Source organism: Scyliorhinus torazame, chromosome 21 (assembly GCF_047496885.1).
Source record: "Scyliorhinus torazame isolate Kashiwa2021f chromosome 21, sScyTor2.1, whole genome shotgun sequence".
In the NCBI taxonomy this organism is placed as follows: Eukaryota; Metazoa; Chordata; class Chondrichthyes; order Carcharhiniformes; family Scyliorhinidae; genus Scyliorhinus; species Scyliorhinus torazame.
Window position 1 is genome coordinate 125,249,404 of NC_092727.1, and position 15,606 is coordinate 125,265,009.

At 51.9% G+C, this 15,606-nt stretch overlaps 1 protein-coding gene across 25 annotated transcripts in view; it reads left to right on the plus strand.

The window, feature by feature from the left end:
• Positions 1-15,606, plus strand: part of srcin1a (SRC kinase signaling inhibitor 1a) — a 685,230-nt gene that overhangs the window by 368,846 nt on the left and 300,778 nt on the right. For 21 of the 25 annotated variants that reach the window (XM_072487470.1, XM_072487474.1, XM_072487473.1 and 18 more), the window contains one exon: positions 13,329-13,379. The exons of 3 other annotated variants lie outside the window; for them this stretch is intronic. In XM_072487470.1, the coding sequence (XP_072343571.1) occupies positions 13,329-13,379 (51 nt within the window). Of the gene's footprint in view, positions 1-6,338; positions 6,429-13,328; positions 13,380-15,606 lie in introns of those variants that run through there. One more of the 25 variants, XM_072487486.1, reaches the window with a different exon arrangement.

Consider the following 15,606-nt stretch of genomic DNA (forward strand, 5'->3'; position numbering starts at 1 on the left):
GATGCGGTGAGGAACTATCGATCATAGCAAGAGTGTTTATGAACATTGCGGTTAACATAAAAATAGGGTACTCGAGATGCATTCAAGCATGAAAGGAAAGAAAGATTAACAATCCACCAAACAGCTGTGTCTGGAGTAATAAAACTGTCAATCACTGACTAATGCAATGTGTGAAATGTACTGGAAGATTTGCATTTCAAAGACTGTCAAAGGATTTAAAGCCCTTTGAATGTACTTTCAAGGTGGCCTCTGACACTTGTAACAGCTGCTGCTTTAAACACTTTTGTCTGAGGCAGCAGATGTTAGGGAAGGGTAAGTGAAAATACTGTGATTTTTCACTGTTGTCTGGACTGTTACTCAGCTTTCAGGCAGAAGTCTCTGGGGGGTGTCTCTGCTGGGGGGTGTCTCTGCTGGGGGGTGTCTCTGCTGGGGGGTGTCTCTGCTGGGGGGTGTCTCTGCTGGGGGGTGTCTCTGCTGGGGGGTGTCTCTGCTGGGGGGTGTCTCTGCTGGGGGGTGTCTCTGCTGGGGGGTGTCTCTGCTGGGGGGTGTCTCTGCTGGGGGGTGTCTCTGCTGGGGGGTGTCTCTGCTGGGGGGTGTCTCTGCTGGGGGGTGTCTCTGCTGGGGGGTGTCTCTGCTGGGGGGTGTCTCTGCTGGGGGGTGTCTCTGCTGGGGGGTGTCTCTGCTGGGGGGTGTCTCTGCTGGGGGGTGTCTCTGCTGGGGGGTGTCTCTGCTGGGGGGTGTCTCTGCTGGGGGGGGTGTCTCCGCTGGGGGGGGGTCTCTGCTGGGGGGGGGTCTCTGCTGGGGGGGGTCTCTGCTGGGGGGGGGGTCTCTGCTGGGGGGGGTCTCTGCTGGGGGGGGTCTCTGCTGGGGGGGGGTCTCTGCTGGGGGGGGTCTCTGCTGGGGGGGGTCTCTGCTGGGGGGGGGTCTCTGCTGGGGGGGGGTCTCTGCTGGGGGGGGTCTCTGCTGGGGGGGGTCTCTGCTGGGGTTCACTGATTGGGGGGGCTGGGGGCTTGGGCAGGAGGCAGGACTTGCGTTGTGTGGAGGGCACCTCAGTTATTGCACTGACCCTTTGACTGACCTCAGGATCCACCTTGACAGTAACACGCTTGGGAAACTTCACTAAATCCCGCGGGGAGGATTTCCCGTTGTGGGGTTCGGTGCGTGGGGTGGGGGGGGTTGGGTGGGTGCAGTGTAGACTTGGTCTTCCAGCCCATTAAACCGATCAAATGGGTGCAAATCAGTGATTTGCATCCTCCCGTCGGTGTGTAGCCCACTGCTGCCACCACTGGCGGGGCTGGAGCAGGCCACCCAACCCACTTTTCCGCTGGATTGGGAAACCTGCCACCGGGATGCCAAGCGCTGACCTCATTGTCCGTGTGCCATAGAGGGCAGTGAATCATCCAGTCTTCCCAAATCTGTTTGTCATTTAGTGACCCCTTCCTGTGATTGGCACCCTTCTCTCCTCTCTGCGGGATGTGGAAATGCAGCCTCGGAGCTTTGGCGCGGTCTGATGAGGTCATCTGCATTTCCTTTGATCGTTGCAAAAGCCAATTCTGGAAAGGCCACAAGTGACGTTTTCTTCTTCCCGATGATGTGGGATTAACTCTGCTGTCGCCCCGATTGAAGGGCTGGCGCTTGCTGTGGAGTTTCTGAAACCATGACCGGGATTTTGAAGTTCCTGCCGAAAGTCGACGGACATGTTGCCGGGTGGCGAAATTTTCCTGCCCTGCCCACGGCGGATCCCGCAATGCCGGCCCACGGGTTGTGGTGATGGCGAACTCCTGCCCACAGCTGGGTGTCGCCATTCCCTTTTGGCTGCCAGCTAGAATCCCCCACATGTTGGGATTAACATTGGGGGCCTTCCTGTCTCTGTCGACAACATCCAGAAATCGGGGTTTTGGGGATAAATCTTGGAGAGAAAGACAAAACTCCTGAAATCCAGACAGGATTCTCCATTTGGAAGACTCCTAGAACATAAGAACATAAGAACTAGGAACAGGAGTAGGCCATCTGGCCCCTCGAGCCTGCTCTGCCATTTAATGAGACCATGGCTGATCTTTGTGGACTCAGCTCCACTCTCCGGCCCGTACACCATATCCCCGAATCCTTTATTCTTTAGAAAGGCATCTAACATAGAACAGTACAGCACAGTATAGGCCCTTCGGCCCACGATGTGCCGACAATGTTCTCCCACCGGTGTAGAATCATTCCTGGTCAGCACTGGCAGTAGGAGTGGCACCCAGGAGCGATTCACTCTCCCTTGCCATGCTAATTTTCGGCCATCATTTTGAGTTGACTGTCCTGAAGCTAACACCTTGTCAATTACAGCCTACAGAAAGGCATTTCTCTTTGAAAGTAAATAGAAGCCTCCCAGATCAAAGGATTTGAGGGGGTTTAAGGCCTTTTGATGTGTTTTAGTTTTCTATGAAGTAACAGCTGCTGCCTTCTACACTTCTGTCTGAGGCAGCAGGTGTAAGGGACGGGTAAGTGTAAAAAAACAGTGATTTCTCTTCACTGTTTCTGCCTGGACTGCTCTTTAGCTTTCCAGCCGGAGGTGATGCTGGGCGGTCTCTGATATTGGGGTGGGTCTCTGATATCATAGAATCAGAGAATTTACAGTGCAGAAGGAGGCCATTCAGCCCATCGAGTCTGCACCGGCCCTGGAAAGAGCACCTTTCCCAAGCCTTCACCATATCCCTGTAACCCAGTAACCCCACCGAACCTTTAGGACACTAAGGATCAATTTAGCATGGCCAATCCACCTAACCTGCACATCTTTTGGACTGTGGGAGGAAACCGGAGCACCCAGAGGAAACCCACGCAGATACTGGGAGAAAGTGCAAACCCCACACAAACAGTCACCCGAGGCCAGAATTGAACCCGGTACCCTGGAGCTATGAGGAAGCAGTGCTACCACTGTGCCACCCCACATATTGGGGGGGGGGGTCTCTGATACTGGGAGGGGTCTCTGATATTGGGAGGGTCTCTGATATGGGAGAATCACTGATATGGTTTGGTCGAATGGGGGTGTCTGATGGGGGCTGGGGTGGGCAGGATTTGTGTTGTGGGGGTGAGGGGTTCCTGCCCAATGGACCTTGGGGGCATGTACATTGCATACTTAATCCCTTGACCCATCTCGAGGTCCACGCTTCAGGGTCACGCTGAAAATACTTGCCCCAATCCACATCCGCCTGAATCTTGGTAGAGAACAGTGCATCGGAACAACAGAGATCGGCGGTATGCCCGACGCACGATTCTCCACCACATCAGGAACTCCCCTACCGGCGGTGAGCAGCGGGGTGTCCACCCCCATGTGTTGGCAGACAGAGCCAGCAGTGATGGTGTGAATCTCTGGATTTGCTGATGTCTTATTTATTTTTGCTGATTCACATCTCTGCAGGGCACCTTGGGATATCGTTCTGCATTCGAGTTGGTGTCAAAAAGCAAGTTATGGTTCCCAGGAGGGAGGAAGGCAGTCAGAGTATTTGAGAAATTATGTCTTGGGGTGATTAAGATGTGGATTGGAGTTTTGGCAATGGGGAGAGGGAGAGGTAAGAGTGTAAGTGAGTCAGGGGCTGGTTTAGCACAGGGCCAAATCGCTGGCTTTTAAAGCAGACCAAGGCAGGCCAGCAGCGCGGGTTCAATTCCCGTACCAGCCTCCCCGAACAGGCGCCGGAATGTGGCGACTAAGAGCTTTTCACAGTAACTTCGTTTGAAGCCTACTTTTGACAAGCGATTTTCATTAATTTTTTTCATTTTATAGAAGTGAAAAAATATCCCAGAAGACGTAGGACGTTCAGGAGAGGAGGGATATAGGAAAAGTGAAAGCACACTACGGCATGTTGGGTCAGGAATGAACTGCCGTTAAGGTAGAGGCTGCCCAACACTCGCTGGACACCAATCAAATGGGTCGCCTTGATGGGCATCCCAGGAGATTTTCACCTGGGATTATCGCGCTCTTATTTATTGCATGTAAAATAATTGTCGGATTTATAAGAGCAAGGTTTACCTTTCAGATCACGGACAGGAACACAGCTACACTGTTCCAATACGGACCTCTGACCATCTGGAAGCTCTGGCCAATCTGCCACCCACTCATCCTCCCCCTCGCCATCCCGTGACCACCCACCCACTCATCCTCCCCCTCGCCATCCCGTGACCACCCACCCACTCATCCTCCCCCACGCCATCTGGTGACCACCCACCCACTCATCCTTCCCCTCGCCATCCCATGACCACCCACCCACTCATCCTTCCCCTCGCCATCCCGTGACCACCCACCCACTCATCCTCCCCCTCGCCATCTGGTGACCACCCACCCACTCTCATCCTCCCCCTCGCCATCCCGTGTCCACCCACCCACTCATCCTCCCCCCCTCGCCATCCCGTGACCACCCACCCACTCTCATCCTCCCCCTCGCCATCCCGTGTCCACCCACCCACTCATCCTCCCCCCCTCGCCATCCCGTGACCACCCACCCACTCTCATCCAACCCCTCGCCATCCCGTGACCACCCACCCACTCATCCGACCCCCTCGCCATCCCGTGTCCACCCACCCACTCTCATCCAACCCCTCGCCATCCCGTGACCACCCACCCACTCATCCTCCCCCTCGCCATCCCGTGACCACCCACCCACTCATCCTCCCCCTCGCCATCCCGTGACCACCCCCCCACTCATCCTCCCCCCCTCGCCATCCCGTGACCACCCACCCACTCATCCAACCCCTCGCCATCCCGTGACCACCCACCCACACATCAAACCCCCCTCGCCATCCCGTGACCACCCACCCACTCTCATCCTCCCCCCTCGCCATCCCGTGACCACCCACCCACCCACTCATCCTCCCCCCTCGCCATCCCGTGACCACCCACCCACACATCAAACCCCCCTCGCCATCCCGTGACCACCCACCCACACATCAAACCCCCCTCGCCATCCCGTGACCACCCACCCACTCTCATCCTCCCCCCTCGCCATCCCGTGACCACCCACCCACTCATCCAACCCCTCGCCATCCCGTGACCACCCACCCACTCATCCAACCCCTCGCCATCCCGTGACCACCCACCCACTCTCATCCTCCCCCCTCGCCATCCCGTGACCACCCACCCACTCTCATCCAACCCCCCTCGCCATACCGTGACCACCCACCCACACATCAAACCCCCCTCGCCATCCCGTGACCACCCACCCACTCTCATCCTCCCCCCTCGCCATCCCGTGACCACCCACCCACTCATCCTCCCCCCTCGCCATCCCGAGACCACCCACCCACTCATCCTCCCCCCTCGCCATCCCGTGACCACCCACCCACTCATCCTCCCCCCTCGCCATCCCGTGACCACCCACCCACTCTCATCCTCCCCCCTCGCCATCCCGTGACCACCCACCCACACATCAAACCCCCCTCGCCATCCCGTGACCACCCACCCACTCTCATCCTCCCCCCTCGCCATCCCGTGACCACCCACCCACTCATCCAACCCCTCGCCATCCCGTGACCACCCACCCACTCTCATCCAACCCCCCTCGCCATCCCGTGACCACCCACCCACTCTCATCCAACCCCCCTCGCCATACCGTGACCACCCACCCACTCATCAAAACCCCCTCGCCATCTCGTGACCACCCACCCACCCACTCATCCTCCCCCCTCGCCATCCCGTGACCACCCACCCACTCTCATCCTCCCCCCCTTGCCATCCCGTGTCCACCCACCCACTCATCCAACCCCTCGCCATCCCGTGACCACCCACCCACTTATCCTAGCCCCTCCACCTCTCATTCTCCTCCACCTCCACCTCTCGTTTTTCCACCCCTCCACCTCTCGTTCTCCCCGTCACCTCTCGTTCTCCCCCCACTGCCTCTCACTCTTTCCCCCCCCCCCCCCCGTCTTTCATTCTACCCCCACCGCCTTTCGTCCACCCCTCTCGTTCTCCCCATCCTCCCTTATCCTAACGCCACCTTCTCACATTCTCCCCTCACCCTCTCACATTCTCCGCCTCTCTTCTATTTCCTCCCCTTTCTGTTCCTGGGTCTTATCTCTGATTGAGGCAGTGAAGCTCCTGTGCATCGCTCCTCCCCTTTGAGCATTTGCCAAGAAACGAGGTTTACAAGGGCTTGTTTGACAAAGTGATTCAGCGCCTGCAACTGGTGAAGCGCTTCCATTCATACCATTGTATGGGACGGGAAGGAGCCTGTGAATTTAACCAAAGGAAGATTTAAACATGGGTCGCAGTCTTTTTGATTTGTGACGGTCAACATTTTCCCGAAGTCTCTCACCTCAGCCTTAAGGACTCGAGTGATCTTCCTGACAGGCACGGAGTGTGTGGGGGTGGGGGTGGGGCGCGAACACTTGTTCACTGTGGAACCTGTACAGCTGACAGTCGAACTGTTGTTGATTTTTACACAGCCAGTCCCGAGGTAAGATCCAAAGTGGATTTGCTCCTAGTTTAAGTTTTGCAAACTGGTCAACCCTACTTGCGTTTCATGTAAGATATTGGGTTTCAGTCTGTGTGAAACTTTTTTCTGGAATGTGCCAATCTCCGTCCAGTTCACAGTCTGTACCACTGGCCTGCTGTCAGCGGGGATCCTGGGTGTTGTCTAGAAATAATAACATTGTCGAGGAGCAAACTATTTGTTTAATCTTTTGAGGATCTCTGAAGTGTTTCATTTGTGAATCAAGCTGGAGTTTCCTGGTGAGGATAGAAGGCTGAAAATGTCCATTAACATTTTGTACACACCTTCCCTGGTGGTTGATCACTTCACTTCACAGTGTGGCACTTACTGGTGAGATAATGAAGTGATTGGCACCAAGCCGTGTTCAGTGTTGATTACTCATTCTCTGCCAGTGGTGCCCGTGAGGCAGTCCGTTTCAAAATCTCAAGAAAGACCAGCCCATGGCAGCACGGTGGCACAGTGGGTTAGCACTGCTGCCTCACGGCGCTGAGGTCCCAGGTTCGATCCCGGCTCTGGGTCTCTGTCCGTGTGGAGATTGCACATTCTCCCCGTGTTTGCGTGGGTTTCACCCCCACAACTCAAAGATATGCAGGCTAGGTGGATTGAACATGCTAAATTGCCCCTTAATTGGAAAAAATGAATTGGGTACTCTAAATTTAAAAAAAAAAAGACCAGCCCAGGAGATTAAGCTCCAGACTTCCAGTTGGTTGCGATGCCTCTGCTGTTGAATTTCCCTTGGCGTCCACTGAAGGTGACAATGGGCCGCTTGCCCATGGAATTACTGAGAAGCCTTCATGTATCCATCAGCATCCCGGCTACCAGCAAAACAAAGAACAATAGAGACACAAAATATGGTGCGGGAATAATTTGTCTGTTGTGACGGGGAGAGTTTGTTTTATAAAAAAAAAAATCTAGCAAGCTATTGAACAGGTAATGCTCTGAGGGGTTTCTGTGAAGTGGGACACAGCATCCCTGTGCAGACTTGTTATCATAATCACTTGAACTGGTTCATTAAAGAATACAGACGCTGATCCGAGATAAATTAAAGAAATTAAGCGAGTGATTAACTGCAAGGTTAAAAGTATTAATTGAGATAACAGGTGAGAGAGAGAGTTACAAATTCCACTGACAGATTAAACCGTTTAACTGAGTGTAAAGATAGATTGAGAGGATTTGATTGGAGTGAAATTCCGGTTACAATCACTGGGGGACATGGGGCGAGGAAGAGGCCATTCAACCCCTCAAGTTCATTCTGTCATTCAGCCAGATTGTGTCACGTCGGTATCTTAACTTCATTAACTCACTTGCAACTTAGGACATATCATTTCAGGTAGCTGCAGCTGGAATGCACAGTTGGAACAAATGATGAAATAGCACTTTGTAACAAGGCTCTTAATTATCCTTTAATTTTACGTTTGAGATGCAAAGATCTCTCATTCCGTCCTCCTGGGAGTCTTCTACCAGTCATCTATACATAACTGTGATATTACGATAGTCTTTCAGACATCAATCAGTCCATTTGCCTTCCTCTTCTGTCATTAGTGCTCATTTAGTTTGATTACATTGCAGAATGCATATTAGGAAATGCAATCAAGTGGTTCAAATCTTCATAAACTACTTGAGTTTGGTTCGTCTGTTTGTCATTTGAACCCATTCATTAAACTTTAGTTGATGAGTAGCCGTATTATTCACTTGTAACCACAACTAATGTGTATGTAAGTGAGATAGAAATAAATACGAAATGGGTCATGCGGTATTACACTGAGGGGGTTTAGAACATAGAACATACAGTGCAGAAGGAGGACATTCGGCCCATCGAGTCTGCACCGACCCACATAAGCCCTCACTTCCACCCTATCCCCATAACTCAATAACCCCTCCTAACCTTTTTGGACACTAAGGGCAATTTATCATGGCCAATCCACCTAACCTGCACGTCTTTGGACTGTGGGAGGAAACTGGAGCACCCGGAGGAAACCCACGCAGACACGGGGGGAACGTGCAGACTCTGCACAGACAGCGATCCAGTGGGGAATCAAACCTGGGACCCTGGCGCTGTGAAGCCACAGTGCTAGCCACTTGTGCTACCGTGCTGCCCATTAGTTGGGATTTGCTGTGATACCACACTGCCTTCTCTTGGACATCCTCTCTTTAAGACTTTTAAAACACGGGGCTGTCTCAGCCTGATACAATTGAAGGTGGTCCACCGGGCACACATGACGGTGGCCCGGATGAGCAGGTTTTTTGGGGTGGAGGAAGGTGTGTGAGGTGCGCAGGAGGGCCCACAAACCATGTCCACATGTTTTGGCATGTCCGAAGCTTAGGGGATTCTGGTAGGGGTTTGCCGATGTCATGTCCACGGTACTAAAACGAGGGTGGCGATTTTCGGAGTGTCGGAAGACCCGGGAGGCCAGGGGGCGAGAGAGAGGCCGACGTTTTGGCCTTTGCCTCCTTGGTAGCCGGGAGACGGATCTTATTGGTGTGGAGGGACTCGGAGCCCCCGAAATCGGGGGTATGGGCTAGCGACATGGCTGGCTTTCTCCGACTTGAGAAAATTAAGTTCGCACCCGAGAGGATCAACGTTAGGGTTCGTCCGGAGGTGGCAGCCGTTTATCGACTTCTTCAGAGAAAACTAAACTGTCAGCAGATTCAATAAGGTGGGGGGTTAGGGAAGGGGGGGGGTAGGGGGGAGTTAGGCTATTTTTTGTCCAGATTAGGTGGGAACAGTGGGAGATGAAGGGATGTGTTACGCACTGAACTATGTTTACATTTGTATTTGTAACTTTTATTGTTCTAAAACCATAAATGCCTTAATAAAATGTTTGTAAAATAAAAAACACGGGCTGGATTTTATGCCTCTAGGTGGGCTGTGGGCAGCGGAAGGGAAGCTGAGGCTCCGCTTGCTCCTGCCCCGCCGTCTCTGCACGTCCAATCAAGCGTTGGATGGGCAGTTCGAGGCTGTCTGGCGGGCAAGTGGCCAATTAGAGGTGCAAAGGAAACTTATTTTCCAACCAGAAACCAATCCCATTGCTCCTTTCTGACCTTGCCGTTACACTCAGGGCCAGATTCTCAGACCTGTTTTTCGATGCTACATTAATAATGCAACTCGAGTTAATATTAAAATTAATGTAATGTTGGTGTTTTGCAGCTAGGTTCACAGTGAAATATAAATCGCACCTTGGTGTGTGTGAATAACCTGTGGATTTTGACAATTTGTTTACTGTAGGCTGGGACATCATGTGGCAGAGGGATAATGAACAGTCATGGCTGGAATTATCAAGGCCTCCTGTTCTTAGAATCAGTCCTTATTACTCATTGAAGGCACAAAAAAGATTTTTAATATAATTAGAAAACATGCAGACACTACCACCTTCCCCAGCAGAATCTGCTGCTATATTACTGCCGCAGAGCGAATGGGCCGAAGGGCCTTTCCTGTCCTGTAGACCTCGATGATTCTATTCAAGCCAGCTGTTCAGCCCACTGTGCTAAACCAACCCCTTGACCGGATGTGAGCATCACTGGCAAGGCTCACATTTATTGCCCGTCTCTAATGCCCTTGAGACGTTCGTGGTGACCCACCTTCTTAAACCACTGTAGTACCTGTGGTGAAGGTATTCACACAGTGACCTTTTCATAGCAATTTGATACAACGGAGGCCATTTCGAAGACCAACTTAGAATCAAACACATTGGGGCAGCATGGTGGTGCGTGGTTAGCACTGCTGCGTCACAGCGCCGAGGACCCGGGTTCGATACCAGCCCCAGGTCACTGTCCGTGTGGAGTTTGCACATTCTCCCCGTGTCTGCGTGGGTCTCACCCCCACAACCCAAAGATGTGCAGGCTAGGTGGATTGGTCACGCTAAATTGCCCCTTGGAAAAAATGAACTGGGTACACTAAATTTATTTTAAAAAGACAAGGGAAAGCCACTCTGTTGAAACCCAGAGCTGGGTGCGGGTCGGGGAGAGTGGCCTTTCGGGAGAGGGGTAATAGTTTTAGGAATTGTGTGTATGCCGTAATAAACCAGTCGTTGATTTCTACCCTACTGTGATCCTGCTGTCTGTCCCATTAGGGTTCCACCGTGAGTAGTTTCATAACTTAGCTGGGGACGGGTGTGGGGATTATTAATCCATTTGAAAAGGGAACTCCGAACTAAACCAAAGTGTTTGAGAGCCAGTGCACTAGTCCGTGTGCGTCGCAGACTGGGGGCGCCTGCAGGTCCGCAGAGATTGTCTAGCCAGTGCCCAAAGTAATTTTTCTGATGTGAATGAGAGAGCGAGAGTAAGGTACACAAGGCAGGCACGGGAAGGAAGAATACAAAGCTCGCCCACTTTATATCAATGAATGTTGGTTACTCATACCCAGTTGCAGGAAGTGTCAATGGCAATAAAAAGCTGCCTAATTCAGCAACTCCACAAAGCTGAGATATGACAGGCTGGTAAACATGGTGAGATGCACAACTCACAACAGGTAGAATTTTTAAACAAGTCTTTTGTGAAACATTTTCAGATGCACCAGTATTGTTGGAGATTGAATCAGCCATGGATGAGGGTTATAAACCAGCTGTCATTGTTTGGGGGGGGAAAAAAAGCAACTCCAGATTTTTATACCAGATTCCATGGGCTGCATTTTACAGGGCAGCATGTTTCCCACCCTCGCCTCCCGACACCTCAAACTTTGAGGAAGAGCCCTCCCACCCACCGTCCCAACAGTTTCCCTGCAGCGTTTTAACGTTGAGAGCAGCATTAATTGCTTTCAGGTGAGACTTCCATCCCTATCTTGGGAGGAAGGGTCATCATTGAGGAGTGCCGGACAGTCCGCGACCCTGTAGTCCCAGCAGTGCCAGCTGAGAGTGGTGGGCATTGCTGGTTCTAAGGCAGTCGCCCCACACTGAGAGCCCAGGTAAATCCGGGGGTCTCGGCGAAGGGGTCAGAGAGTTGTGAGGGTGGTGGGGTACTGGGTTCAAGAGGTTGGGCGGGGGGGGGGGGGGGCGCAAGGCTAAGGCGGGTGATTGAATTTGGGAGGGCGACGTGCCTCCGGGGGCCGATCGAGGAGGTCCCCCCCTTTCCAGACACCAGCCTGCAAAGCTAGAGCTGCCAGACTTCCTGCATGGCATGGGCCTTACCCGCCACGGGTAAAAGACTGGTGGGAGCTGATGAGGTGCTTGCGGGTCTCCCCAGCACACTATAAATTTCACACAGGTCATGGGCGGGCAGGTAGATGGCAGGAATGCCCCCCTGTTGGATTGGATGTGCCCCCCCCCTCCCTCCCCCCCCCCCCCCTTGCTGGATTGAATGTGGCCCCCCCCCCCGCTGCATTGTATGCGATTCTCTCCCCCCCCGCGCGATTGTATGCGGTTCCCCCCTCCCCTCCCCCCGCTGGATTGAATGTGGCCCCCCCCCCCCTGCTGGATTGTATGTGATTTTCTCCCCCCCCCCCCCCCCCCCCCGCGCCCCCTCACTCCCCCACCACCACCGACGGCGCCTTCAAATCCAGTCATTGGACAAGTGTAAATTCCGCACTTGCCTTTAAGGAATTTCTGCGGTGATTTATAGGATGGTGGGATTGGCATTACTGGGTGCAGGTGAAGTGAAAATATAGGCCGCGATTTAACAGGAATGAGACAGAGTTTTGTGTCAAGCGCGTTGAGCCGGGCGTTCCGTGAGCTCGCGGCGACGAGAAAGACTCCGCTATCTAACGGGACTCTGTTTCATTGTGGGGCTTCAGCGGGGAGCAATGCCAGGGTGGTACTGCCAAGGTGCCCGGGTGGCATTGAGCCCAGGGTATCACCCTGCCCAGAGCCCAGCCACCCAGGAGCCCCCAATCCCCTTGGAGACCCCCAAGTGCCGGTACACCTGGCTCCCGCTTTTGGAGATCAGTGGTAACCAGCGCTCGCTTGGGGTCACCAAGGTGTGGGGGTCAGGTGCATGTAAGCAACACTTTAATATGCAGATTAGCCAGATCTGGATCCTGTCCATTGTGGGCGTGGCAAACCGGGAATCTTGCGAGATTTATTGGCTGTGTCACACCCCAGTTCAGGTACGGCTGTTAGATTCCACCCATGATTCCATTTCCAAATAGCTGATGGTGGAAGGACCAGTAGACACAGATTGAAGGTTTTGGGCAAAAGCTTGCAGGATAAAGGTGAGGAAGAACGTTTTTACACAGCAAGTGAGCAGGAACCTGCTGCCCGTGAGGTTGCAGGAAGTGCAGACGATCCATGTTTTCCAAAGGAAATTGAGGGAAGTTAAGCGTGCAGGACGATAGGGATAGAGTGGGAGTTTGGATTGGTTTCCTATAGAGAGCCAACATGGGCTGAATGGCCTCCTTCTGTGTTGTTACGACTCTTTTAGTCCAGGTTGCAATGCCAGCGTGTATTCCTGGGTGTCGTGTGTCTGTACCAATTTAATATTTGGATGCATTGTTCAGATTGAGGGCAGTAAGGTGATGAGTATTTTATTCTTAGGCGGAGATGTGGGATGCAGTGACTGGAAGGGAGGTAGATGCAGGCTCAATAGTAACTTGGAAAAGGAAATCGGATAAATATTTGAAAAATGGTCGGACTGTGTAGAAAGAGTGTGGGAATTGGACTAATTAAATAGACCTTTTAAATGCCTTCACAGGACTGATGGGCTGAATGGTCTCCATGTGTGCTATAAGATTATATATCCTCTGACCTCCTTCTGCTGCATCCCATCAATGTGCCTGACCCCCCCCCCCCCCCCCCCCCCCCCCACCCCCAAGCTGTGCTTCTCAATGTGCTCCTGTGAGGTTTCCGTTAATTTGCGGTATATTTTCTGTGTCTCATGCCCGTTAGTTGGGTTGGCCTCGCCCAAACTCATTCTGTGTCCGTACACCCTTTACAGCCAACCAGGAGAGGCGACTTTCACCTGATCAACCCGGAGAAACGAACAAAGGTGAGTAAAACTCATCCAGAAAATGTTTGAATCGGAATGCCCTTGACCGAGGAGTGTAACCGGAGACGGGATTCAGTCCCCAGGAAGGTGGCACGCCATCAAGTTAACAAAGGTTTGTCCGTCACTCTCTTCCATCTGCCACCAATGCAGTCATTGCCTAAACAGCCCCCTGGCGAAGGGCGGGACATGGAGGTACATCGGGGGTTAAAAGGTGGCAAAGCTCACTGGCCTGTGAGAGACTGTTGGCGGTTACAACAACAAAAGCTTGCATTTACGCAGTGCCTTTAACGTAGTAGGAATTTGCCAAGGCCCTTCACAGGAGCATTATCAAAAGCCAGCCCCATGAAGAGGCATTAGGGCAGGGGAGTCCAAGCCTGGTCGAAGGGGTGGGTTTTATGGTAGATTCTTAAAGGAGAAGAGAGAGATAATGAGGAGAGATTTAGAGAGGGACTTCCAGAGCTGAGGGCCCATAGAGCTGAAGACACCCTGTGGTGGAGTGATGGAAATCGGGGATTGTACAAGAGGCCAGTACGGCTGAAGAAGGTTCCAGAGATCGGACGAGGCCGGAGAGAGATTTGAACACAGGATAAGAATTTTATAATTTGGATATTGCTGGACTGTGGCCGCTGAGCACTGGGGCGATAGATTGACGTGATTGGGTGTCAGTCAGATCCCAAGCAGCAAAGTTTTGACGAGCCTCAATGTATAGGGGTTGGAATCGGACAATCAGGAGAACATTAGAATAATTACAGAACATGCTTTGATTATCAGTGAGGACCCAGTGCCATCCTCCCAGTGCAATGCCATGTAACCACCCCCTGTACGTAATCACAGAAAGTTACAAAACCAAATTGCTTGAAGGACAGTTATTAACCTGAGACATGAGCATTCGCTCAGGGAACATTGGGCGACTGATGAACTGAAAAATGACACAGTCCCATCAATGTTCCTGTGATGTGGTCTGCTCGAGTGGAGGGGTTCACAGCACCATGTGTCAGGAAGGATCAGTTACTCTTGCTGAACTGCCCCCTTAAAAAAAGGTATTCACTGCCCCCTAAAAAAAAACCTAATATACTGATTCAGAGAAAAGGATGAGAAAGACGGAGTATGATGGTGCACCAGAACAGGCTTTATCCATGGGAAAGAGTGAATCAATGCGAGTACTTCGCTGTGTGGTGTGTTCCAATATCTATGTGTAAAATGTATAAGTTCAGACTGCAAAGGGAAACTGGAATAAACAATCACCCGAAATGTGTGAACTGGAAAAGGAAGGCATTGATCCTGTTGTGACTCTGGAGAAATAAATGATTGTAAAATATGAAGAGAAGGTGGGATTGAGATCACTTGAAGCTCTATTTGAAAAGGATTGGAACATTGATAATTATCAGTTATATAGTAATTTTAAAAAAACAATTTTTTTTTTTAAAGAGTACCCAATTCTTTTTTTCCAAATAAGGGGCAATTTATTGTGGCCAATCCACCTACCCTACACATCTTTGAGTTGTGGGGTGAGATCCACGAAGACACGGGGAGAATGTGCAAACTGCACATGGACAGTGACCCGGGGCCGAGATCGAACCCGGGTCCTCGGCGCCGTGAGGCAGCAGTGCTAACCCACTGCGCCACCATGCCGCCCGGTTGCATAGTAAATAATAAAACTGATAACCCTGATGATTCTCAAAGGCGACCCAGCCTCTCCATCAGGTGGAATGTTTGCCAATAAATATTACGACGACAGTCATTAGTTTGAATCACCCTCATTGCTGTCTTCAACCATTGGAATACTTCCAGAAATCTCCATAGCTCCATCAATGCCATTGACGAACCTGCCAGCTTCCCGACTGGTGCCCACTGATTGATACATTGACACTCAGTTCAAGATTCTTTCTTTAGCCATAATAATACCACATTTGTGCGTACCTGTGAGAGTCTAGTATATATGTATCCATGACCATAATTGCTTGTGGGTATGTGTGTGCGTGTGCACCGCTCATGTCTTTAGTACAGACAGACTAACCAGTAAAAAACAGTGCAGTGTATGGAAGGTGAATGTTTATGGTTTATGGAATATCAAAGTAATAATTGACAAAATGTGAAGATCATAGGGCACTCTTTAAAACAATGTTATAAATATATTGTTATCCTCCCATGCAGCCTCCATCCCCTGCCCCCCCCCCCCCCCCCAGTGCAGCCACACACCCCAGTGTAGCTAACCTCCCAGTACAAC